A 23,473-nucleotide genomic window follows, 5' to 3' on the forward strand; every position below is an offset into this window, starting at 1 on the left:
CCGCAGGGAGGCAGGAGGCTATTCGGGGGTGTGTCTGAGCTTAGGATCTGAGGTGTGAGGCTGGGACCTGAGGCCGGGATTTGAGGACTTTCTGAGCCTGCAATTTGTGGGGTGGAGGGCTTAGGTTGGGGGTAGACTCTGACAGCGGGAGGAAACAGGAGACCGCGAGTCATGCATGAAGGGCAACGAGGAGGGATCTTGGGGGGATGTTGAAAGTTGAGGCGTGGATCTGGGAGGGGAAGTTGAAGCCTGCCTGACGGTACTGCGGATCTGGGCGATTTGGGGACTGGTGGTCCAGGGCTGTGAACCGGGGTCAGGGCGGGTTGGGGTCAGTCCCAGCTCTTGGGTGCCTAGAGGAGGCTGCAAGAAAAGAGCGCCGAGCAGCCACGGCCTTTTCCCGAAAGCGACTCCCACACGCCCAGACACACCCACCGTCCAGCCCTAGTCCTCCGGGACTGGAGGCTCCCCAGGACAGGAGCTTCCGACACCCTGACCGCACGGGGCCTGCTCCCAGCTGCGAGCGGCTGGGGCTGCGGCCGGGCTCTGGCGGCGCGGCCCGGGGGCCTGGGGGCGTGGCCAGAGGCCGGGCGCCCGCGGCTCGGGATTGGCTGCCCGCGGGCCCGTGGGCGGGGCTCCGGTCTGGGCCGCGCGCGGCCGCTCGCCGACGGCCGGGGGCGGGGCCGGCGGGAGCCCGGCAGCCAATGGCCGCGCGGCCCCGCCGCAGTTACAAAGGGCCGGAGCGAGGCGGCCGCGGCGGCGGGGAGGTGGGGCGAGGCGAGCTTGCCGAGGCGAGGCGGCGGCCGGGCCGGGCCGGGCCACGGGCGGCGGCGGGACCATGGAGGCGGCGGCCGCGGCTCCGCGCCCCCGGCTGCTCCTCCTGGCGCTGGCGGCGGCGGCGGCGCTGGCCCCGGGGGCGACGGGTGAGCGCGGCGGGCGCGGCGGCCGGGCCTCTGGCTCCCTCCGCTCTTTCTCAAACATGGCGCGGGCCGGGGGCGCAGGTGGCGGCGCCGGGCCGGCGCGGGGCTCTCCCGGCCGGGCCGCCGCCACGCGCCGCGGCTGGGCGGGGCGGGGGCGTGTGTCCGCGCGGAGGCCGGCCGCGCTCCCGGCTCGGGGAGGGGCGTCGGGCGCGGCGTCCGGGGCGGGGGCTGCCCTTGAGGAGCGGGGGGCGCGGGCCGGGCGGCGGGGCCGGGCTGCTCCCCGCCCCGAGCGGTGGGTGCGCGCGGCCCGGGCCGGGCGGGGCCGGGGTCGGGGAGGCTCCCGGGCGGCCGGGCTTCCCCGCGCTAGCCTCGGGCGCCGGCCGAGGGGGGCCGCCTGGGGCCGGGGCGCTCTGGGAGGGGGCTGCGGAGCTTTGTGTGAGGCGGCGGCGGCGGCACGAAGATGCGCGGGGTGCGGCGTCCTTCGTGCGTCTGGGGGTGTTGAAGGGGATCCAGGAACCAGAAGGCTGCAGATTGTTTTCGTAGTAGAAACTTGAACGTTTGCTCACTCTGCGGGGTTTGGAGAGTTTGAATGGGGACGACTCTGTGAAGTGATCAAACGCCTTTATTTCCTCGAAGGAACGTCGCTAGTGACGGTCCTTCTTCTTGAGTGACAGTAGTTTGAATCAGTCGTCTGTGTAGCTGGTTTTCAAGGGAGAATGTCTGCTCCGTTGTCCAAAATATTGAATCAGGACAGGGTACGTGGTCCTCACCTACCCCCGTGGAAAGAGGAGCGAAAAACTTTGTTAGCATCCAGACTGAAATCTTAGAAACTCAAATAGAGAACCTTAATGTTAGCAACTAAAATACAGTGCCGGTACGTTTCTGTTTATGAAATGAATACCAAATGTTTTAAAAAACAAAAAGGTCGAGACTGAGCTTGCCAGTTGTTACTAGTAACTCTTGTCTGTTGAGAGTTTACTGTGATGTGGATGCATGAAGTACACCTAAGTACATTCTCTGATCCTCACAAGGAAGCCCTCAGGGCTAGTGGCATGTGCCCCATCTCACAGATGAGAAAACTGAAGTGCGGAGAAGTGAAGTACTCAAATACTAAGAGCCAGAGTTAGGATTTGCACCCAGGGTTCAGTGTTTCCGAAACCTACACGCCTTAGTGTATACACCTAAGTGTCTGCCGTAGCCCATTTTTCTTTATCAGTCCTCCAGTGAGCGGTTGATCTTTACTATTCACTTTTAGGTTTTGCCGTTACAATTTGAAAATCAGGTTGACTTCTTTGTGACACGTAGTACATTTATGGAGTCCCTTCACACTGGGCCTACATTAGAGGAAACAGTGGATTTTTGACATTGGTCTAAGGAGAGGGGCAAGATAAATGTGTGGACAGGTGGGAGAATCAGTATAGTTATGAGTGAAACATAAATAGCATTTCCACACCACTCTTAAATAGCATAGTTCACTCTTTTCCACCTAGCCTAGCACCGAAGTGTTCAGGTGTTCGAGTAACAGTATTCGACTTAATTGATGTACGGATTGCTCAATCCATGCCCTGGAGGAACTTACACATGACAGTGGCATGCAGACAATACGGAGCTGATCCAGGTGCTGTCACTCTGAAGTCTAGACTGCCTCACCTGGTCTGCCTGGCGTCGTTGGTTGTGCTGATGCTTCAGGTCATCTTTTCATACATTGCGAAGAAGCTCAAATGCTTGTTTCTAATTTGGCTTCCTTTTTTAAGAGCTTGCAGTTGTTCCTTGCTGTCTGGGTTGTCAGTTTTGTAGTTCTCTGCCCAGCTTCTGCTCTCTCCAGTATCGATTCTTTAGGGAAATTGGTTCCCTCTCCCTGGGACACAGTTTAGTCTCACTACGTCTGCATATATAACCCATGTGAGAGGATGCTGTTTGCTTCCTTTCTGCCATTTCATAACTTTTTTCTTTGAAAACATGCCTAAAACCCAAATCTTCTTTATAGTAATGCCTCTTGAATGTTTCTCTTTGTATGCAGCCATCAGTTTAGTCCTGCCTCTTATCCCTCAAATCCAGTTGCTTTCCAGTGTTTCTCTCATCTAGGCTTTTCTATAGGCTGCTGCCAAGCTAATCTTCCTCAGCCACCCCCACAAAGGGCTTACGAGATTTCCCATGTGTGTTCGGCGCTCAGAGCAGCCCTTGAAGCTTATGATTAGGGCCGCCTCAGAGTATCCACCCAGAGAGCTCTCTTCTCACTACTGCAAACCCGCAATTCCAGCGCTTTCTGTTTTCCCACTGGCTCGTGACTTTTCAGCCTTTCACTACATTCTTAATTTTGCCCCTGTTGGGAGTATGAGGAGAGAAGTTCTCGGACCCGACCTGCTGTACTGGTTTAGTTCCTGAACTTTCTGTTCGTCTGAGCCATATAGCACTTACAGTTTGTGCTGTCCATTTCTACCGTCTTGCACTGTTATTTAACTATACTCTTGAACATGTTATGGGTACCCAGAGGGCAAGAGCCATGCCGTTTATTTCCTTTTTGCTCTCAGAACCTAGCACTGTGGTTTGTATTCACTTCCACTTAAATGCCTGTTGAGTAAATGAATTCCATTTGACTGAACATTCCTTTAGTATTTATACTGTTGTATGTACAGTTTATGCAATATTAATTGATAATTCTGTGTATATAATCAAGAAAAGTTGTGTGATGTGGTGATAGAAGCAGTTGGTTATTACATTTGGTTATGAGTCCTGACTTTACCTCGAGTTATGCAGAAAATGGGGATGTACCTACGTTTCCTAATTCGTGAGCTGGTCAAGGTCAAATGAGAAAGTCCTATTGGAGTTGGAGGTTGCTCTTTGTATTGGTGATAATAGGTTGGACTGACGTTCACGCGGCGATTCCCACTGAGCCTTGTGTGTGTGATTAGTCAGACATCCTTTCTGATTGGTTTGCCATCGTGGTACCAGTTGTTCAGTATTTTTACTATTGCCCTGCAGAGAGACCTCAGGCTTCAAGGAGGGAAATGATGGATGGAGCTGAAATGGTTGGGGGAGGCTCCCTGGACTCTTGAGGACTGGAACCGACTTTGAAGGGTGGCTGGAATTCAGAAGGACGGAGATGGGGGTTTGATGAGTGTCAAGCGCTCTCTCTCTAAGCTGCGTCCCCTGCCTGTCCTTGGGCCTACCCCAGGGCAGGAACCAAAGCTTTTATTGACTGGCTGGCAAGTTACTCTTTAGAGTTAGTCTTTTTTCTATACTGTGGAGTTTGGATGTATTAACCACTATTATTTTTTTTTCAATTCTAATAACTATAGTATGTGACTGGAAATAAAACAGAGAGGTAATCTAAGTGGGGTGAGTGGGGGAGAATAATATTATGGGATGCCCCCCAGGGCTGGGCATCCTAGTGGTGAGTTGTAAGTCACTTCAGTTTACAGTTGGGAAAACACGACTCAGAGAAGTTAGGGGAATTTCTCACGGTTAGGCAGAACCCAGACAGGAACTTTGATTTTCTGATTCCAAATCTTGTGCCCTATATGGCCTTTTAAAATGTGAAGGAATTGGGAGCGGGGGAGGAACAGGGTTAGTGGAGTGACTTACCTAAGTGAAGTTCTCTTGAGTTTCACAGAACTTAGGAAAAGTGACTTCTGAAGGTGGGAGGGAGAGGGAGTGACTATAGGTTTTAAAGTCCTCAAGAGAAGGTCCGTATCTTTTTTTATATTGCTCATGAAAGGACCTGGTATAGTGCTCATTGACTGAGAAAAGTAGGCTTATAGTACTTTGGAAGATGGTGAAACGGTTTTGGGTTTAATTAAAATGAGACGTACTTGAAAGGCCTTGCAGTACAGGGTTAGGTTTAGAATTTTAGGTCTACTTCGTTGTTGAAATTAATGGGGAACTGACATGATCAAAATCAAGAGGGAGATAAATCTTGTTCCTGTGGGGAGAGCCTCTCATGTGGAGAGGGCCTTTGTTGAAATGTTCTTCTCGGCCTAGCTGAAACAGTTATCTGAACTCAACACCATTCTTGTAGTACCATTGTCTTGCATCAGACACGTTCATGTCTAATGAAGTGGGTTTTGAAAATGCCATTATCCTGTGGATGGCCCTTTTGATGTGACGACTTGTCTCCTCAAACCGTGGAGCCCCCCACACATGTCGACAGCCTGCGTGCCTTTTGCCGTTCTTTCCTGGTCCTGGCTTACGTAAGGCAAGTTCCCTGAACAGATGGACTGTGGTTTGATATCATGTGATTGGGTCACATCTTCGCTTCCTGCTTCTGGAATTGAGGGCAGATGCTGGCATGGTTCTCAGGGATTTTCATGCTCTGTCCCATAGAACTGGCTTGAGCAAACTTTTGGAGTCTTCTCAAAATTTATGATGTGTCTTGACTTTCCCTAACTCCAATGCTAAGGATAAAATATAATGCCTTTCTTAACTGAATCTTCTCAAATCAAATCCAAGCAGTCTGCATAGACATTAAGATTTGCTTCCTCTCTGACTTAGATCCAGTTTCAGCTGCACAGTTGGGGCCCAGATAGCGCAGGTGGGTTTCTTTTGGTACCTTTTTGGCTGTGAATTTAGGATTGGTTGACTAGCAGGGTTTTTTGCCTTAAACAAACACATTCTCAAACACTAGTGGAGTAAGTCTGATTGGTTTAATGGGTCCAGCTTCATAGATCAGGTCTGGCTTTTTGTAAAGCTGGTCCCTCATTTTGGCAAAGCAGTACACGTTATAAAGGAGGATTTCTAACTTTGGTTACATATTGGTTGCTTTGACATTTCTTGAAGGTTCAGTGGTCCTTGCAACATTTTATCAATCTGAAAGGAGTACACTATAGGAAGGTACCAGGGATTCTGCCTGCTTTGTCTTACTTAGTTCTGGGAACCAGCCCTGGATGGTAGTTGTTATAATGGTACAAAAGCTTCTTACTTATGTACCAGTTAATTTCCAGAAAGCTCTTTTTAAGTCTGTTTGTTCCCAGGTCTAGGTGACCAGTGCTCAGGAGATCACTCTAGACTGTGATGACATTGACTCTAACCCAGGATTCTTTTCAGCTTTTTTAAACATTATCCAAAGATGTTAATATTTTGTCTTTCGTTTTTTAATTATAAATGTATTTATAAAAGGAAGACCCTGCTTCAGATAGAGCAGATCCCTGTAGACGACAGCAGTCCAGCCGCTGAGACTCAAATGGTTGTGCCTCACCATCGACTCCATCCCCGTCCCCCTGGGCAGGCAGAGTTGACAGGATCTTGCTCAGGTTGCAACTTGGTTGTATCTATGGAAGTTTGTAAACAGAAGAACTTGTTTCCACTTTACAGAGGAGGAGGCCAAGGTCACCATGTTAGTGGTGGTGGAGCCTGCGTCTGGGCATCCCAGAGTGGGCGCTCTTTCCCCTCATCATAGTGCTTCATGTGCAGTAAATATCTTGTTATGGTCGCTTCATCAGGAAGGTTTTCTTTTTCTTTTCTTTTTTTTTTTTTACGCCAGGAGAATTTGCTTCAGCTCGTCTTAGTGACACTGTGCCTCTTTGTAACTGCAGGTTACTCGTGCGTGCAGCAGTCAGAGCAGACCTGGTTTTTTAAGGTAATTTGAATCTCTCCAATGAGTCTAATTATAGTTGATTACTCACTATTTGAATTAATTTATATATATTTATAGCAAACTCCTTGCATCTCAAAGTAACATAAGCACAGACCTGCAAACAACTAAAATTTTGAATTAGAGAAAAGAAAAAAGCTATCACTGTTCGTTAGTAACACTTTGGCTCATTCTACCCCCCATGCATTTTTTTTTTTAGTCTAATAAAATCATTCTTTAACCATTCTGTCTCTTTCAGTAGTTTATCGAAGCTAATAAAAGTGTTTTTAAGTTGGCAAAGAGCTTCAGCGTATAGAAAAAATAGCTCATTTAATCTTAGCAGATCTTTAGTAGTGATCAACACAATGAGAAGTACAGAGAAAGAGACAGACTCGCTCTCAAGAAATGTGATGCTGGGGAACTGTGCTGAGTGCAGATTCCATGATAGCAACCACAGGGGCTCCTCATGGGGGTGGTGAGGCTTGATCTCTGTGCCCTGCAGGATGGCTAGGGTTTAGCGTGAATGAGGGGCGGAGGAGAAGCATTTCTAGGCAGGGGAGAATGTGTGTGAAGAAGGAGCGTGCTAAGGTTCAAGGATATTAAGGGGAGGAGTGGAAGTTCGTGATGTAAGGGGTGCGTTCAGAGAATTACGGGCCTTGAAAATCAGCTGGATGGTTTTAATGTGGAAAAAGAGCGTCTAACCGTGCCATAGAGGAAGTGGAGCAGGGCGGCTGCCTAGGAGATTTGGAGTTGGTGTGATGGCATCAGAAATGGAGTGGAAGGCGGCTCGGTGACACTTGAGACAAAGAAGTCGGAGACACTGGTGGCCAGGTTTTTGCATAGCTGTGTCCCTGGCTGCGTGCTCTTCCCTCAGGTGTCTGCAGGCTTTCTCCCTCACCTCGTCCACGTCTTTGCTCAGATGTCCCCTTTGCTCATCGAGGCTTATACTGACCACTCTTTTGGAAAAAACTGCCATTATCTTACTCTGCTTTTTCTTTTTTTGTAGCGCTTACTACCTTCTGAAATACTGTGTTTACTTATGATATTTACTTATTTACTATGTTTACTCTCTCCTTCCTACTAGAATATAGCCTTATGAAAATAGATATCTTTGTTTTGTTCACCACTGTACCTCAAGTGCGTAGAAAGTGCCCGGTGCCTCCTAGGCACTCAGTAAGTATTTGTTGAATGGCAGTAGCTGTTGTCTGTCAAAGGGTGGAGTACAAAAATTAAGAAGGACTCCACGAAATAAAGGAACAACTCCAGGGGCCAGCCTCATGGCATAGTGGTTAAGTTTAGTGCACTCTGCTTTGGTGACCCAGCTTCACAGATTTGGATCCTGGGCGTGGACTTACACCACTTGTCAACCATGCTGAGGCAGTGACCAACATATAAAGTGGAGGAGGATTGGTACAGATGTTAGCTCAGGGCTGATCTTCCTCAAGCGAAAAAAGAGGAAGATTGGGAACAGATGTTAGCTCAGGGCTAATCTTCCTCAGCAAAAAAAAAAAAAAAAAAAAAGGCTCCAGGGTTTTTACACCTGGAAAATGCCTTTAACTAGTGAGAAATTTAGTGAGTGAAAGATTGAGGGGAAATGAATACTGGTTTGAGCCTGTTGAGTTTGAGGTGCGGGATAGCCAAGTGGGATTGTTTAGTAGGCAGCAAAGAGCTAAGACTGAAACATGGTAGGAAATGGGAGAGAGCCCGAGGCAAAGAAATGATTATCAGCATTCACCTTCTGCTTCATTCTCTTTTTCTTTTGGATTCCAGTGCCCTAAAAAGCCGTCTTAAGTGGAGTAGTTATTTTGGCCCTGAACGTCTAACCTAGATCTGGAGCCTCGCTGTGTTCGCTGTGATGTTCCCCCTCCCAGTTTGCAGGTCCGTGCCTTGTTTCCCCCGCCCCCTCCAGCCCCAAAGAAGAATGTGTTCGGAATTGTTTGAGATGTTCTGGCTGTGCTAAAGCCGGCCTTCAGGCTGGGCCGCTTTCTCTGCAGCAGTGTGGTTGACCTCTTGGGAAGCTGCTCTGGTTCCTGGCTGAGGTAGAGGAGAAGAGATTTCCTGTTTGGGGCCCGCATTTACACTGCTGGCTTCCGGTCATGGTTGCGATGTTACAGGTGTCACCTTTTCTATCTCCTGAAGCTCCCTGATGGCTGTCTTGTTAAATACTTCCCATGCTGCTGTTTTTCTCCGTGAACCAAACACCGGCGCAGTTGTATCTCTAGGCCATCTTTATTTTTCTCTTTGGGTTGATCTAACTTGATTGTTTTCCTTCTGATTTTGAAGGCATTCAAATCATGTGACTTGGCTGCCTGAAATTTAATAAAATCTTTATTTATGGGAGTAGATAAAAAATTCTACGTATTTGTCTGGAATTGGATTCTAATCAGTGTATCTTTCTGGGACTCACTTCTCAAAGGAGGATAGCACCTAACGTAAATGATGGCTGTGAAGCTAGTGTGTAGTAGTGTTCATAAAGTGCCCAGCACATAACCTGATACCAGCAGATATTCCACAGGTGAGAATGATTATGTATTTAAATGAGTGCAGGGGTGTCCTTTGGAGGAGGAAACCTGTGTCTCTGTAGTGAGGAGCCACGGTGGGTCGGTGCCCAGACATATTTCACTCACCCCAGGAGGAGCTGCTGTCTCCGGGAGCTGCCGTGAAGTGCAGCGTTAGAAGGCTGGAAATACTCAGGCAGAGGCTGGATCGTCTGCTGTCTGAGAAGCTGTAGGAGGAATTGCTTGCGTTGGGTGGGAGGATGGAATTGGTTATCGCCAAGCTCTGTTTCTGCTGTAGAATTCTGTAGTCCAAGCTTCCTTGCTCCCTGTTTTTAGCCAGCGTACAGGCTCTCAGCCTCCCCAGCATTCACGGCTTCCAGATGAACACTGTTTTGTAACTTTCTTATTGTAGTGCAAACATTTATTTATTGCTTGGCTTGTACTCTGGCCATTTTCCAGAAAAGAATTTAGGAAGCTTGAAGTAAACATACGTGCAGTAAGACCCAAACTAACAATCAGAAAGGGAAGAACAGGTAAAAGGGGAAAGAAAGAGAACAGTCATCTCTAACTTTAGCTGAGGAAGCTTTAGTCGCTGAGCACAGTAGTTAGCTCCGAGTTTTCTGGCAGTGAGGGCAGTAGGGAAGCTGGCAGTGTGCGTGGGTCTCATTGGCTGTTAACTGTGAGTTCATGAGGAGGGTGCCACCTTCCTTGGTACTGTGGAGCCCCAAACTCGAAGATTGCAGTGCAGGGAGAATCTGCAAATGGTGAGGGCTCCTGGGGCTGGCAGCCGGCCGTCTTATTCAGGCTTCCTCTTTAACGTGTATTGAGGCTTCGCTTCAGCACTGCTGCTGCCGTTTTCCTTTCCTCACCCGGGGGCTCTGCTCCCAAGTGTGGATGCACTAGTCTTACCCTAATGCTGATGGAACAGCTGGTGTAAGGCTGGGACGTTTGAATCAAGCTTTGTAAATGCTGGAGGATAATGAATAGGGAGCAGTATGAAACTGTTCAGCCTGGCTTACAGAGACATTTTCCTCACGTCCTTACCTCCTGGCCTGTCTCCATTTGGCAGACATCATCTGAGTACTGCCACTAAAAGTGTCCAGAGCCAGACGTTTACCTGTCTTCCAGCAGGCCCAAGATAGCAAGGTCCGAGAGGATGTCTGCTTGGGCTTCCTGTCTGAAGAGCTGCCGCCTTGCCGGGTAACGGACATTGGGAATGATGACTTCCTTTAGGAAAGACCACACTTACTCAGAGAGTGACCTGATATATGTAGGTTGCATATAAAAGATACTCACATGTGTTACCATGGTTCTTTGGCTAAAGACACGCTGATTTCATTGGGAAAAAGAAGTTTCTCCCTGCTCTCCAGCAAGATAGCAGTCTTTGTATAAGGGGCATCCGGTAATACAGTGAAGAATTTGGGTTTATCACTCTCCATGACTCGAGTGGATTCACTTTCCTGCTTTATTCTGCAGGTGCTGAGCTACTTTAAGCCTCTTCTGGGGTTTCCTTGTTCTGGCGAGCAGGGCTGAACCTCCTTATTTCTGTTCACTTGCTTCAGGATAACCATTCCGTGTAGCTTGCCTAGGTGTGAACCTCGCTGATTACATAATAGTCTATATTTATAGTTCCAGGACACCTTGTGCAGGCTTCCTGTTACATTTCTGCAATATCAGATCTTGAAATATGCATTGAAATACAAATAGCTCCAAAGGAACAAAGCGAAAACAAATGGCGTTTTCTACTTGAAGTGAGGACTAATAGACATGTTTGGGAGCACTGAACATGGAGGAGGTCGTTAAACCTGAAGACCAATATAGACGTAGAACAGCGATAACTGTGGCTTTTTATTTATACAAACACATACAATATATATGTATGGGGTTTTGGCTGTTTTTGCTTGATGTATTCATTCCCAGATCGAACCATAATGTGCTCTAATTGAGTCTCTTTGTTTAGCACATGGCTGTTGATTTGAGTACTTTCTCCAATTGAAAAACTGACATTTTAATTTTGTTATTCAATGTGCAACAGATTTAAATAAAAACACCAAGATTGTGTATTGTAGATTTCCTTCAACAATAATTATGTGTAATTATTTTACCAAAATAAACAAGTTAAAGTAGTTTTAGCTATTTTATCTCATTTCACATTTGGAAAAAAATGACAAACCAGGGGCCAGAGTTTGCTCATGTTTCTCAATGAGGAAAGATAATTTCTGATTGCTAGTTCCACCAAAGCAGTGTCAAGTTGACGCTGGTAGAGAGCACTGGAGGTGGGGAGGGGCAGCACGGCCAGAGCCGAAAACAGCTGCTGGTTTCGTGAAGGCGGGCTCTCAGAACGGTTAAAGGAGCTTTGAGCATTCGGTGAGACTGCACACATAAAACTTGCAGCATGCTTCCTGGCACATAGAAAACACGAAGTACATGAGAGTTATTATTAAGAAAATTGTTTTTCATAGACATTTTAGACTAGAAAGGACCATGACTAAGGGGACCATGGTTATCATTTTAGCCCACTTTATTTTACGGGCGAGGAAACGGGCTCAGAAGTTCTGTGGTGTTTCAGCATAATTTCAGGATAATAGTTCAGCGAATGGCTGAACAGGAACCTGGCTCCCTCCTCGCTTAGAACTTCATTTAGCATCCCTTTTCTGACCCACGCCTCCATTAGGGGGAAGCATTTTTTAAAAATCACCTAAACTTATGGGCGACCTCTTTAAAATCCTTTCAAAGCAGACCCCTGACAGATAGATGCAGACTTGATAAATAATGATAAAATCAATATAGCAAAATAGTAACAATTATAGAACTTAGGTGGTAGGTATGTAGGCGTTCACAGTTCTGTCAGTTTTTCTGAATGTTTGACAATGTTAAAATGCTGGGGGTGGGGGCGGATAAAAACCCTACAGGATCTTCTCACCCTAGGTGTGTTTCCGTTTCTCATCTCTGTAGACAGATAGACCAGCAGTACTTGCTACCACCAAGGAAATAAGACAGCCTGGGGCCCAGAGCCCCTGCGGGATCCTGGGCGCACATTCTCGGCCCTCCCCTTGACATTCTCCAGGGACTGAGGACCATGGGTTGGTCTTGACATTCTCTTTTCTTTTCCTTTCTTTTTCCTCTCTTTTTTTAAAAAACAGAAATTACAAATGATAGTTGTGCATTGCAGATTTGAAATTCCCTAAGCACAAGCAAACAAGCCAATTAACACAGTTAGCACTGTAGATCACTTTCCTATGAACAAATGCTGTTTTTTTTCTTTCCCTTGTTTTGCTTTCTCCCTTCGCTTGGTAAATTTTACTTTTGTTCTCTTCCTTCTTGTTTTTCATGGGTTTATAAGCTGGAGTCTTTCTTCTCTCCTGTAGTCTTTCTCTCCAAGATCACAGTGGTTTCTTCCACTTTATCCTTTTTTTAAAAAAACAAAGCCACCTAAATATTCTTTTGGCTAGGGCCCTTCCACCCTTTCTCATCAGTCCTTTAAGTCTTGTCAGGTCCAGCGTCCCTTTCCTTATCATGGGAGAAGGGGAGGGAGGGTTTCAGTAAATTGGGTTTTCGGAGTCAGGCAGAAACCTTAGGGGATGCTCTTCAGGGACCACCAGGCTCAGAATTAGCTGTTCCTTGCAAACAGATGGTGCGCCCTGAGGAAATAGCTGCTCTCAGCAATTGGGGGCTTGCATATACTTTAGCTTAGAGATCCTGGAACTGGGAAAAAAGTCTCCTGGAGCAACTGCGTATAATCACCTATGAACCATTCTAGATTGTAGCTAGGGCCTACTAATTACTGACTTGTGTCTAGATGTCATAATTCTGTGCTGCACATACATATGCTACATAATTCTGTACAGCGTCTCTGCTGTATCCTCAATTCTCTGAAGGATAGATAACATCAAGCCCTGTCAGACCCTTATTTTTGAATAATCGTCCTGCTACTAGAGGCCTTCTTCACTAAACACAGTGCTAGCATCAGTGCTGCCAGCAACTTGACACCCGTACAGTCCTAATGCTAAGTCTCTGGACATCTAGATCTTGAGGTCTGGAAGGAGTTCAGACAGCTCTAGATGCTTGCATCCTCACGCCCCAAGGGATGCTGTGGATTCAGTGGTTAGAAATCTTATAAAAATATGAATATTGTAAAATAGTATAAAAGTCCTTCCATTTTCGCTGGGCTTTTCCCTGGTTGGTTTGATTTAGCTATCACCCTCCAGGAGACGGCAACCAGAAGTGAACTGCTTGCTTTGACATATTGTTTGACAAGGGGATGAACATTTCAGACTAGGGAGGGCAAGAAATTAAAGCTTGTGTAGTTCACCGAATCTCGGAGATTTCTAACGGTATCATATTTCTTTTGGCTAAATTCAGTAATTTTTTCTTTGTTCTGCAGAGGGGTGGAAATGACATAAAGCTAGACAGCAAGAGACTCAATTGAGTGTAGAAAGTGTGATTGCTCCTTTAGAGCAGGAAATAGGAAGGGTGAATGTTGGGGACCTGCTACCTTTTTTGGGGGGCTAACAGTCTCGTAGAACTGTTTGATACCTTAAACTCTATACATATGTAACTGGGATAAAAATAAAATCTGAGTTAAAAAAATTAATGTTAAATATATGGCGGTTGTAAGTGATGAATTCTTAGTAGATATGAAGGATTGAAGTCCGCTGTTGAAAAGACAGATTCTGGGGCTGGCCCCACGGCCGAGCGGTTAAGTTCACACACTCTGCTTCGGTGGCCAGGGTTTCGCTGGTTCGGATCCTGGGCGCAGACGTGGTACCGCACGTCAGGCCACATTGAGGCAGCGTCCCACATGCCACAACTAGAAGGACCTGCAACTAAGATATACAACTCTGTATTGGGGGGATTTGGGGAGATAAAGCAGGAAAAAAAAAAAAAAAGATTCTTAGATTGCATTAATAATACACAGAGGGGCCTGCAGATCTAGCTGTTTTTTTCAAGAGCTACTTAAAGTGACATCCAAAGGTTGAAAATAGTGTAATAGAAACACGCAAATCTGACAAAACAAAAAGGTAGATATGGTAAGATTAATATGTGACAAAATAAAATTCAAGCTACAGAAGGAGTAAAGGGAAGAAAGGGGTGTATTTGTTTTTTTTTTGAGAAAGATTAGCCCTGAGCTAACATCTGCTGCCAATCCTCCTCTTTTTGCTGAGGAAGCCTGGCCCTGAGCTAACATCCGTGCCCATCTTCCTCTACTTTATATGTGGGACGCCTACCACAGTGGCTTGTCAAGCGGTGCCGTGTCCACACCTGGGATCCGGGCTGGCGAACCCCGGGCAGCCGAAGCAGAACATGTGCACTTAACCGCTGTGCCACCCAGCTGGCCCCTCAAAGGGGTGTATTTTATGTTGATGTGGTAGCCTCTCTCAAGACATGTCATGAATCTTTATTCGACTAATAAAGTAGCATCAAAATATATAAGGCCAGAACTGTTAAAAACACAAGAAAAAGTTGATAAATTCACTGCTTGTAGATTAAGAAAGCAGTATCGGAGTAACATAATAAAGATTTAATGTATTCTAATTTTGTAATCATGAACAGTATTCTTTTAAAATACTTCTTGAGTTTTCTAGGAAATTGATATGGAGGTTTATAAAGAACACCCAAATTAGAAGTTAACGACAATCAAGAAAAAGCCAAAACAAATAATATATCTACTTGGAAATAGAAGATGATTATTCTGAATGATCCCTGGGTTAAAGAATAAGTCACAGTTGTAATTACAAACCGTTTAGAAATGAACAGCAACAAGAGCCCTACGTATCAAAACTAGTGGGAGTTTGCTACAACAGTTCCCAAAGGGAAATGTGAAAGCAAGAAGATTGAAAATCAAGCTAGAGAAGGAACAGCTAAGTAATACAAAGAAAATAGGGATTTAGAAAAAAATTTAAGAAAAATAGATTTGATCCATAAAACCCCAAATTGGTTCTTTATAAACAAACACGTTATTAAAAGGGACAAATATTTGGCAAATCTAAAAAAGAAAAAAAAAGACGCAAATAGCAAAATGGCAAAGAAAAACGGTGTCTTTTTGATGAACTTTAATGTAGTCCAACTTGAGTTTTGTTTCATTAAAGTTAGTGGTTTTTGAATCCTATTTGGTTAATTTTTCTGGACCCAGTGTCTTGAAATGTTTTTCCCTTCTTTCCTCTAAAAGGCTTTGTCTTTTACCTTTCACACTGAGATGTGCAGTCGGTCCATCTGGAGTTGATTTGATTATGGTAGGGGATGTGTTTGAGATGCATTTCTTTTTCATTTTTGCCCAGTTGATCCAGCACGATTTGTTGCTAATATCTTCCTTTTCCCAGTGCACTACAGTGTCACCTTTATCATACATCAAGTAGTGCTATATGTGAGAGTCTGGAATCTCTATTCCGTTGGTCTGTTTGTCTTTGGGCCAAAACCACACCGTCTTAATTGTTACAATGTTATGATGGGACTGGATCTCTAGTAGTGTGGGTCTTCCAAAAGCATTGTTTTCCAAGGTTGCTTTGGCTATTCTTGGGACGTTTTTCCCTAAAAATTTGAGCATCAGCTTGTCAGTCCCCCAGCCCGTGCAAACCTGTAGGATCTTGATGTGGTTTTGTTGAATCTGCACATCACTTTGCAGAATGTTGACATGTTTACAGTGGTGAATCTCCCAGGGAGGAGGCTGGCATGTACCTCCATTTATAAAAAAGAAATTTTATTTTCTATCCTTCATAGTTTCCATCAAGTAAGTAACGCTTTGAAGCGTCATTGTAGAGATCTTGTCTTTTGTTAGATTTACTCCTAGGTATTTGATTTTTTTGGTGCCTTTGTATATGATATATTTTTGAGTTTTTGTTTTCTATTTGTTGCTGGTTTAAGAAAAGCTGATGACTTTTTTTGTATAGTGACTTTGCTGTTTTATCATGAATAAGTGTTGTTTTATCAGTTTGTTTTTGTTTACATCAAGATGATTATTTGGTCTGTGTACATTTAACTGCCTAACTGCCTTATCCCTCAATCTGTGTACAATACCTTCATCATCTCCCTGGAACCACCATCCTTTCTTCTGTAGCCTTCCTTAAGCCTCAGTTTAGGTGTCATTTCTGAGGGTGCTCCCTTTCCTGTGCTCTCTCTGCACTTGGTCTGCATTACCCTTTATGTGTGACATGTTCTCTACGTTACATTGTGAAGTCCTTGACAGGAGGGCTCCCGTCCTCGTCGTCTGTGCTCCCGAAGGTGGAGGTGTCTTCCTAGACAGGTTGTGCATACTGTTCTTGTCTGGTGAAGGGTGTTCAGGCCTTACTCTCTGCTTGTAAAATCACTAACCACACAGTGCTGTCGGCTCACTTCTTCACCTGGGGCTCCGGTAGGTTGTGCTGTTTGTTGGCCCAGGTAACTCTCCTCTGCCCTTACCTCTCAGGCAGCTGGTGGGTGGTTCCCAGGTCCTTCTCTTTACCGTAGTTCTCTTTCATACTTCATTCCGCTAGCCCAGAATGATCTGCCACTCTCATTTGGCGTCATCACTCTACCTCAGTATCTGTGCTGCTGAGTCACAATGTCTCCTGCTGCCATGCTTGCTTACAGAGGGAAAGGCTTGAGTCTTTTGTCATCTACTTGGGGGAGATCACCAAAGATTATCTAATAATCCCTTTTTTTTCTTTCCGTGCTTTTAGAATCAGTGTAGATTATGTTGATGTGACTCCTAGGGCATTTCTGTTTCCTTGTCCACAAAATGAGGGGTTAGGATCAGGTAAGTATCAGGTTCCTTCCAGCATGAACATTTTATGGTTAATGAGCTGTGATTCTTAATTAGTGAGGGGCATTACATATAAATATACACGCTGGATGTGTTCCACCAGTTTGTTAATTTCGGTTGGAACTGAAAATATACTTCCCTGTAGGTACCTCTTGTGCTAATACAGTGAGGTTCTCCCGCTGTTAAGTCGTATTGCTGAAAAACTCTGTATGGGCATCGGTGAATGGAGAGAGAGAACCCGCTACCGTGACTCTTCGCTGCTTTATGCACACACTGTTTACTTTGTATTGTGTGTCAGCCTTGCCTCCCACAGCTGGATAAAGGTCTGCTCTGAGTCTCTGTCCTGCATCTAGAACAGGGACTGGCACATAGTAGGTGCTAAATAAATACTTGCTGACTGAATGCATAAATGAATTTTTGAGCATTTTATTATGTGCCAGGCACTATGCTGAGTATTCTATGTATATTACCTCATTTAACCCTCAAACCTTCATTTGTAATTTTGGCAGTGTTGGGTTGCCCTCTGTTTAGATGGGGAGAGAGGTTATTCTGGACAATGGGATATTTTACGTCAGATGGGTTTGAGGGAGGTACCTAAGTGGGAATTTTGGATAGTTGAAAGGAGAGCACTGAGAGATGGGGAAAGGACTTCAAAAATGAAGATAATAAAGGGTAAAAGAGAAAATTTGCTTGCTTGGCCATTTTACTGAGGACCCTAGTGGTAGGAACCACCCACATGATAAAGAGATATTCCTTGGATATTTATGCAAGAAACACACATACTGCATCTCTCCTGTTTGCCAGGATCTAGAGATGGAGAGATGCGTCAAGCACTAAACCAGTCTCTGATCTGAAGGCGTTCACAGTTTAGTGGAGGAAATAGATAAATAAGCAGTTGTGAAATGAGGTGCGTTGCTGTAATTGCTGTACGTTGAAGATGTTAAGTTGAATTAGTCAAAAAATGGAACATGGATGTTTAATATTTGATGTAACTTGTAAAATAACAGAATCTTGGTATTGTACAGTTTTAGACCAACCTTTCATTTAATGCAAGATATCCTTACTTCACGAACTCTGACTGTTGGTCCTTAAGCCTCTGCTTAAATATCCCTAATGACAGAGAAGTCATCACCTTCTGAGGCAGCCAGTTCCATTGTAGGGAGGAGCTGTAGTTAGGAAATGAATTTTGGTGAAACAGAATTTACCACATCCTGACCTCACGATTTGATTTAGTATTGGAGTAAGATAAATTGACTCAGTTGCTGCGTCTATAAAATGCGGTGATTTTGTCTTCACAGCTAGGGTACCTTTCAGATCAAACTTTGTTGAATTAATTCTGTGAATCTCTGACTTATATTTACATGGCAGATTGATATTCAAGTAACACTTGCCGATTACATATAGGACATTTGTGAGATTTTGTGCCCAGTTCTCCCTCTCTCTCCCCCATTGCCATGGCTACAGTTAACAGTAAATGCTGTTGACTCTCTTTAATCTGTTGTTAAACAGATTCCCCAAATCTGCTAAGCAATTATCCTGTACTTGTGCGGTTTATTTTATTTTAAACCTAAATGAAGGCCTTTGTATTAATTGCCCCTATTAAATCTCATTTTGCCATTTAGGCAGCCTATTCTTAGTGTGGTTTTTTCTGATGTCACTTAGCATTGTATCTGCCAATTCCGTGGAGGTTAGGAGACTAGGAAATGGAGGTATTGTGGAAAAACAAGTGATTGAGAATTTAGGAGTGCCCCCATTCTTCCAAGATGGAGGTGTCTGTTGAATTATAAATGATGCTGCTTAAGTGTTTTAAAGATGATAGAAGTAAATGGAATTTATCTGGAGAAATGTCTGGGTAAATCAGATTTTTGTTTTGAACCCCAAAATTTGGGAGTGAAATGTTACCTGGGCTAGAGGAGAGTTTACTTTCGTGTTGTCACGTTGTGTGGTGCTCGGTATTTTGACGCGCTCACTTTGATGTTACTGCCTCGGGGTAACCCCAAGTGGGTGGAGTTCAGAAGAACCGCTGAGGCGTTTGAGGAACAAAACCCAGGGCAGTAGGCTGGGGGGAGCTGGTGGTCAGGGTTTTAGCTTTGTTCACAGAGATATGCAGCATATTTTGAAAAAAGAGGAAAAGAACCTATGTGGTATGCTTTCCCCAGAGGCAGAAGAGGGAGAAGAGAAGCCAGGCCTCCTTGAGAGGGCGCATGGTGTTCGGGGTGCAGAGGACAGAGGGAGGCGGATTACTCAGGAGAACTGGAGTGGAGGAACAGACTAGACGGTAGATGTTAACGGGGGTTGACATCAGTACCGGAAAGTCTTTGCTCTAAGTTCTGACTTTTGCCTTCGCCATTGCCGCAGTGGTGTGATCTGCTAAGCACACTGAATAAAGGGCATGTGCACCTTAGGCCCTCTCCCTACATTTTGGTGCGTGTTTGTAGTATTTGGAAATATTCGCTGTGTAGGAAGGCATAGTTGTGCTATAGTAGGCAGGGTGAGGGAGAGAAGGGTCGTCACCAGCAAAGTCGGATGGTGAAAAGACTGGAATTCAGTCTCTGTGAGAGAATCTTCATCCCCCTCTTCCTTTTTCACTGCTAAGCTGTCTCAGCAAGAAGAAACCTAGGAGTTCTTCCAGGATTCCAAGGGGCTTTTTTTAAAATCACAGATACCACTGTTAGAGGAATGCTGCTGTATTTGGTTTGAAAATGTTGACTTTGCGCTAAAAGGCAAGTCAGGCAGAGTGTTTCCTGGAAGGCAGTTACAATAGGAGTTGGGAGCACAGGTGCAAGGCCGGGAAGTTTAGAGATGTAGATCTGAGAGGGAGCAAAGGGCTGAGTGTGGAAGTCGGTTGGGGAAGTGTAGTGTCAGGTCCACTCTTAAAGAAAGAGGTGTCAGTGTGTCTCAGAGCCTAAGCAAATTCAGAAAGAAGATTGAATTTGCCCGAAGGGCGTTACTAGTGAATCTCAACAAAGTGTTTCAGTTGAGTTCTTGATGGGGGGCCGGGGAGGGAAGATGGGTGATGGAAGCCTAGAGAGACCAAGTAATAAGGGTTGAGAAAGGAAAAGAGTATTGAAGTGTATGCATAAACGGGGGCTAAGTTGCATAGACGCTGTCGCTCTAGGCCTGGGAAAGCAAGGTTTCTGGTACTAATGTTTATTTAGTCAACAACGCTAATAGAAATGTGTGTTCCATGTACTATTCGCAGGCTGTCTACATTTCCACTTCTCTAGCCAGATATATGGCCTTGTGAATCAACCCTTGGTTGCCCTGGCATGAGGGAGAAAAATAGTGTTTCGATGTGTGACCTCCAGGCACATTGAAATGAGGCAAAGATGGAAATTTCCCTTATTGTTGGGACCAAGAGCCAGAATCTCAATTTAGGATTCATCACTCCGATACTATTATACAGCAAAGATGGTAACCCCAAGGGTCCTGCTGTCCCTTTACTGCTGTCACTTCCTTTGACAGCTAGATGTTTGGTTTCTGACCGTCCTTCACATCCCACCAACATCTTCAAACTTTGAAAATTCTGTGATTTATTCTGCAGGCTTTGGGAATTTCTACTGCTAGTAATTGTATTTCCTGGCACAGAACTGGCAATTTTCTGTGAACACAGTAGCGTTTCATCGCAGTGCTAAATCATAGTGAAATCTTTGTGAAGACATTTTAATGGGGCTCAAGCTTAGGTTAAATTTTAGTTGCAGGAGAGCTACCAATGCAAATGATTCAAGTGATGATTAAATGAATTATACCTTCCATGCCTAGCCAAGTTTGCACATGCATAGGTTGCAACAACTACATCATGTCTTACCTTTCTGTCCAGAGGCTGGAATTTTCTTTTGACCTTGATTGTGAAATGTATTCAGATTTCAGAAATGTTAAAGTGTGGGGGAAATGTGCATCTTAGAGTTGAAGACGCTGTGGCCACCGGTAGAGATTGGGGCATGGAAGCAAAGGTGGCCAGGGTAGGACAGAGATACTAAACAGGGAATCTGGTTCTTACCTTTACTATCTAGCAGGACAGTCAAGCTCTAGAGGTCCATCCAAACAAGAAGCTGTGCTATTGAACCACCAGGGAGTCTCGAAAGGTTGGAGTCACTTACCATAGGGCGCAAGTGCAGAAGAGAGCCCACATATAGTTTATTAATAGTGAGAATTCATATCCAGCTCTAACCTGGGTGGAGTATTGTTGCAAATCATTTTGGTACTCTTAAATTTTGGTTTCTTCATTAGTAAAATGATAGAACTGAATCAGAACCAGCTCATGAAGATTTCATGCGGTTCTGTCAGTTTAGGACTCTAGTGGAATTTTAGGCAGTCTTTTTGGAAAGAGGTGTTTTTCTTTGGTGGCCTACAAATAAAAACCATGTTTGGAACAATGCCATTTATTGTATGCGATAATTCTGTATCTTCATATAATTTTAAAATGTGTTAATGTACAGTATCTTGTTCGACGATTTCAATGAGGTGTTGAAATAGGTCAGGAAGGTATTAACGTTCATGTTACTGGTGAAATGAAGCCATTGTGGTTAGCATCTTGAATAGGTATATAAATCTGATGATCTTATTAACATTTGGGGACGCCAGCCACCAAGGAGGAAATCCTGCTACTGAGGAGGAAAACCCTGTCAGGATAGCTTTCTCACCTTCATCCATCTAGCAAGTTGACATATTCTCCAAGTTCTGAAGTTCTGACTTGACTGTCCTGTGAAGCTTTTCCTGATCTGTCTTCTGCCTGGGCAGAGGTGAAGCCCTTTGATTAGTTTCCCGAAGACTCTGGATTTTAATGATCTGTTTAATGTCTTACTCGTCCACCCTGGCAAACTCCTTTAGTCCAGATGCCTTGTCTTCTTCGTTCCTGCACCCCGTAGCCCACATAATACCTGGCATATAGAGAGCTCGATGAAAAAGTGCCGAATTAAGTGAAAGAATCGAGTGGCTGGGCTGGTGTTAAAAGATGCAGCAGAGTAGGGCATGAAACTCGGGCTCTGGCGTGGGAGGAGCACATCAGGGTATAGTGCTTTTAGAGATGGTGCCCTGTGCGTGCATTTAAAAGCTAAAAAACAACCCCTAGTTAATAAAAGAGAGGTAGCGAGGGGTCAGATCTATTAATAAAATAAATTTGAATTTTAAAAAAATGGTAATTAAAGCACATGAATTCATGGGAATTTTTTAATTCCTGTTTTATTTTACCCTAAACTATATTACTATATCATATACATTTAACAGCAATCTTATATTCAATCATGACTCTGATTTAGAGTGCTGAAATAAAATTTTTAAATTCCCGCAGAAAATAAACCCTTATTTGGTTAATTTTTGTGTTATATGATGTTTATATTTGTCTAGTAATCTGTTCTTATTGAAAGACTCTTGTTAACAGAAGCCCTTTGGCACTGACTTTCTCAAACTTGCCATAATGTAATGGCCCCTTTGAAAGGAAACGTGCAAAATGTCTTTTTCATAATGTTACTTAAATTGTATAGACATGAAACTAGATATAAAACTTTTATGTTTTTGGCTCATTTACAACTATAAATCAAGTCTGCAAATTAAATACAAAGACAACTACAAAACTAGCAGAATTCAAATTAATACAGTTATTCAGCGTGACAGATGATGTTTAGGTTTCACAGTAGGCAAAAATAGCCGTAGGTCTGATTGCATTTTAAATCTGTTTCTGTATTTTAACTGCAGTGAGCCTGAAAGCTGCAGTGCCGGGTCCGTAAATGCTGTTGTGCAGAGTGCTGTTCACGACGTCAAGGCCTTGTTTGTAAGTTCAGGATGGTCAGACCTCGTACCTAACCAGAACACTTGCCAGCAAGCCTTCCTCAGATACCAGGTTTTATGTGGTGTCAGCTGTTGTGTTCACTTGAAGATGAGGTTAACATGGTGACATTGCTGAAATCTTTATTAAATGTTTTTCTAAACCAATTAAGGCTGGAAGTGAGAATGGAAAACTGTCATTGCTTACTTACAGCCGCATTTATCGCTAATGAACTTTTTCAGATTTACCTCAAAGATAGGACCTGTGTAATACTTGTAGCTTGTGTATGGTATTGGCTGTTAGACTATTGGCTTCTGAATATACCGTGAATATACCATGCCTGTATCACCATACGCTCTGATGATTCAAGTTCCCTGTGGTTTTCACTCTTTCAATTACAGTTACTGTGAAGCCTTTGCTCACGCTGTGCACCGTGAGGACCTTTGGCCTGTAGGAGGTCTTAGCACAGCTGGAGAAGCAGCTGTGGAAGCCTCCTGACAGTACTTGTTTAGATAGTGGTTACTTATGTTCCAATTTCATTTTAGATTATCTTTTAAGTGAAAATATTTTTTAAAATTTGTACACAGTTCTCAGACTCCCCTTCTCCCTCATATTTGTGACCCCCTGTTTGGGAACCACTACTTTAACAAATATTTTTCTTATCACCATCTAGGAGCCCAGGAGTCAAAGATGGGAAAACAAAACAAATTTAATAAAACTTGGCCCTTCTTAATACAATGAGAGACATTTTTTTTTTTTTAAAGATTTTATTTTTTCCTTTTTCTCCCCAAAGCCCGCCGGTACATAGTTGTGTATTCTTCGTTGTGGGTCCTTCCAGTTGTGGCATGTGCGACGCTGCCTCAGTGTGGTCTGATGGGCAGTGCCATGTCCACGCCCAGGATTCGAACCAACGAAACACTGGGCCGCCTGCAGCGGAGCGCGCGAACTTAACCACTCGGCCACGGGGCCAGCCCCACAATGAGAGAC

At 44.6% G+C, this 23,473-nt stretch overlaps 1 protein-coding gene across 5 annotated transcripts in view; it reads left to right on the plus strand.

Annotated features, from left to right (window-relative positions):
* Nucleotides 1-743: 743 nt before the first annotated feature.
* The window catches only part of TGFBR1 (transforming growth factor beta receptor 1), a 67,233-nt gene continuing 44,503 nt past the window's right edge, over nt 744-23,473 (plus strand). For 2 of the 5 annotated variants that reach the window (XM_023629742.2, XM_023629741.2), the window contains exon 1: nt 745-920. In XM_023629742.2, coding sequence (XP_023485510.1) covers nt 836-920 — 85 coding nt within the window. In that variant the 5' untranslated portion in view covers nt 745-835. Of the gene's footprint in view, nt 921-22,415; nt 22,493-23,473 lie in introns of those variants that run through there. The other 3 variants (XM_023629740.2, XM_023629743.2, XM_070250833.1) reach the window with 3 other exon arrangements.

This window comes from Equus caballus, chromosome 25, assembly GCF_041296265.1.
Source record: "Equus caballus isolate H_3958 breed thoroughbred chromosome 25, TB-T2T, whole genome shotgun sequence".
NCBI lineage: Eukaryota > Metazoa > Chordata > Mammalia > Perissodactyla > Equidae > Equus > Equus caballus.